This window comes from the organism of the source record quoted next, assembly GCF_019968955.1.
Source record: "MAG: Porospora cf. gigantea A chromosome Unknown PgA_NODE_5588_length_1842_cov_1367.01, whole genome shotgun sequence".
NCBI classification, from domain to species: Eukaryota; Apicomplexa; class Conoidasida; order Eugregarinorida; family Porosporidae; genus Porospora; species Porospora cf. gigantea A.
In genome coordinates this window covers 170-1,842 of record NW_027151763.1, presented here as the reverse complement: position 1 = coordinate 1,842, position 1,673 = coordinate 170, and the positions used below count along the sequence as shown (strand labels likewise).

Genomic DNA, 1,673 nt, shown 5'->3' with positions numbered 1-1,673 from the left:
GCGTCAACCTGTTGAGCTCCTTCCTTCAGACTGTGAGTACCCCTCATGAGACTGCAGTGAAACCTGTTGAGGCCGATCTCTGTACTCTTGACATCCCTTATGGCGCTCAGATCTTTACTCTACCTGCCGGATTGAAGCTCGTCGTGTTGTCTGGCCGTTACCTTGTCGTTGATCTCGATGGAACTCTTAACGAGTTCGACCTGGACAGTGCTACTGGTCCTGTCAGTGAGTACGATGCTGTTCACACTACTGACACCGGTCTGACTATGACAGTAACTTCCATCACTGGAGTTGTTGTCGTCGTCGGTTCTGGTCGCTTTACGGCTACTCTGCCTTCTGGTGAGGTGTTCGAGGGTGCAGTCGGCAGTGACGTGCTTGAAGAGCTGCTCCCTGCTTCACAGGCTGCTGCTGAGTTCACGTCTTTTGCTGATGAGGCCCTTTACGACAAGCTGTCGGCTGGGGTAACCCAAAAGCCGTCGTATGTGGGGTTTGAATGCGCAGGCGCGGCCGAGACCCACGAGGTCGCACTGGCTGGAGTTGGCCGACTCGAAAGCGAAGCAATGGTTACCTTTGATGTGGCAGCTGCTGATATCAACGTTAACGAGCTGCTCCGAAACGGGAAGATCACTGTGCACAGCCGAGTTACGCTTGAGACGTCCTCGTCTCGCGTTACCAGCCAGCATGTGACTACGTGCTCAGCAGAAAATCCGGCCGAAGCTGAGTTCCGAGAAGCCTCGGCGCCAACCGCTGAGAGCTCGGTGCTGCCTTTACCGGCGTTCAGTCCCTTCAGTAAGTCAACATCGGACCCCTGCGAAACTGCGAGGTTTGGATTTGCTTCAGCAGACCAGGTTGACCTACTTGAGCTGGAGTTGGGAGCCGACTGTGCCTTCTGTCAACGCAATAAGGAGTTTTACATGTCGGAGATCACTAGGCTACAATCGATTGAAGAATGCGTCCATCGAGAACTGGAATCGGTGTCACAGAGGTTGGACGACTTCATCGTCAACAGCAGGCAAGAGTCGAGTTCGTCTGCCGATGACCTTGTTCGGAAGATATCTCTGCTCGTACAGGGCCATCAGGACGAGACGCTGAGACGCATTCAATCCGGAACGGAAGAGATCCGCAAAAGCGTGTCTGCGCTCAGCTCGTGGTTGTCCGCTGTGGACAACGAGAACGCGATCAAGTATGCTGACGGCTTTTACACCACCAAGTCCCGACCCATCCTGCATTTCCCAACCGACGTTGAGGTCGTGAGGCTGACCTCTGCCCAGTCAGCTTCCAGTGTACACAATCACTCGCAGAATGGCGATGTCCCGGCAGCGGTTGACCTGGAAGTCAAGTCTGAGAAGAGTGAGCTCTGAACTATACCGGTCTGAACTATACCGACCTGTATTTCAAGGAAGTCTAATGATTCTTAAATGAGGAACCGATAATGATTCTTAAATGAGGAATCCTTCACTATGCAATAATGTTGGAAGCCTAAACATTCAGTACATACAAAATTCCCAATTCCCGTATTATGTTTGTGGTTTGAGGGCTAGAATCTGTTACATGCTAATCTTCTCTGTGGCTGCACCCAGATCGCTGTATCCCCCTTGTGTTAGCATGCGTAGTGTATACAATGCATGCTGCAACATGAAGCCTCATCAGTCCGACGAACCATGCTCACTGGC

At 52.1% G+C, this 1,673-nt stretch overlaps 1 protein-coding gene across 2 annotated transcripts; it reads left to right on the top strand.

Annotated features, from left to right (window-relative positions):
• Window positions 1-29: 29 nt before the first annotated feature.
• KVP18_000449 (uncharacterized protein) lies at window positions 30-1,361 on the top strand (the record flags this gene model as incomplete). Of its 2 annotated transcripts, none has more annotated exons than XM_067957773.1 (1): window positions 30-1,361. In XM_067957773.1, a coding segment is annotated over one exon (1,332 nt), but the record flags the coding sequence as incomplete, so codon positions are not given. The 2 variants fall into 2 exon arrangements, with proteins under 2 accessions (XP_067807761.1, XP_067807762.1); XM_067957774.1 differs by having other exon boundaries at window positions 267-1,361.
• Window positions 1,362-1,673: the final 312 nt, after the last annotated feature.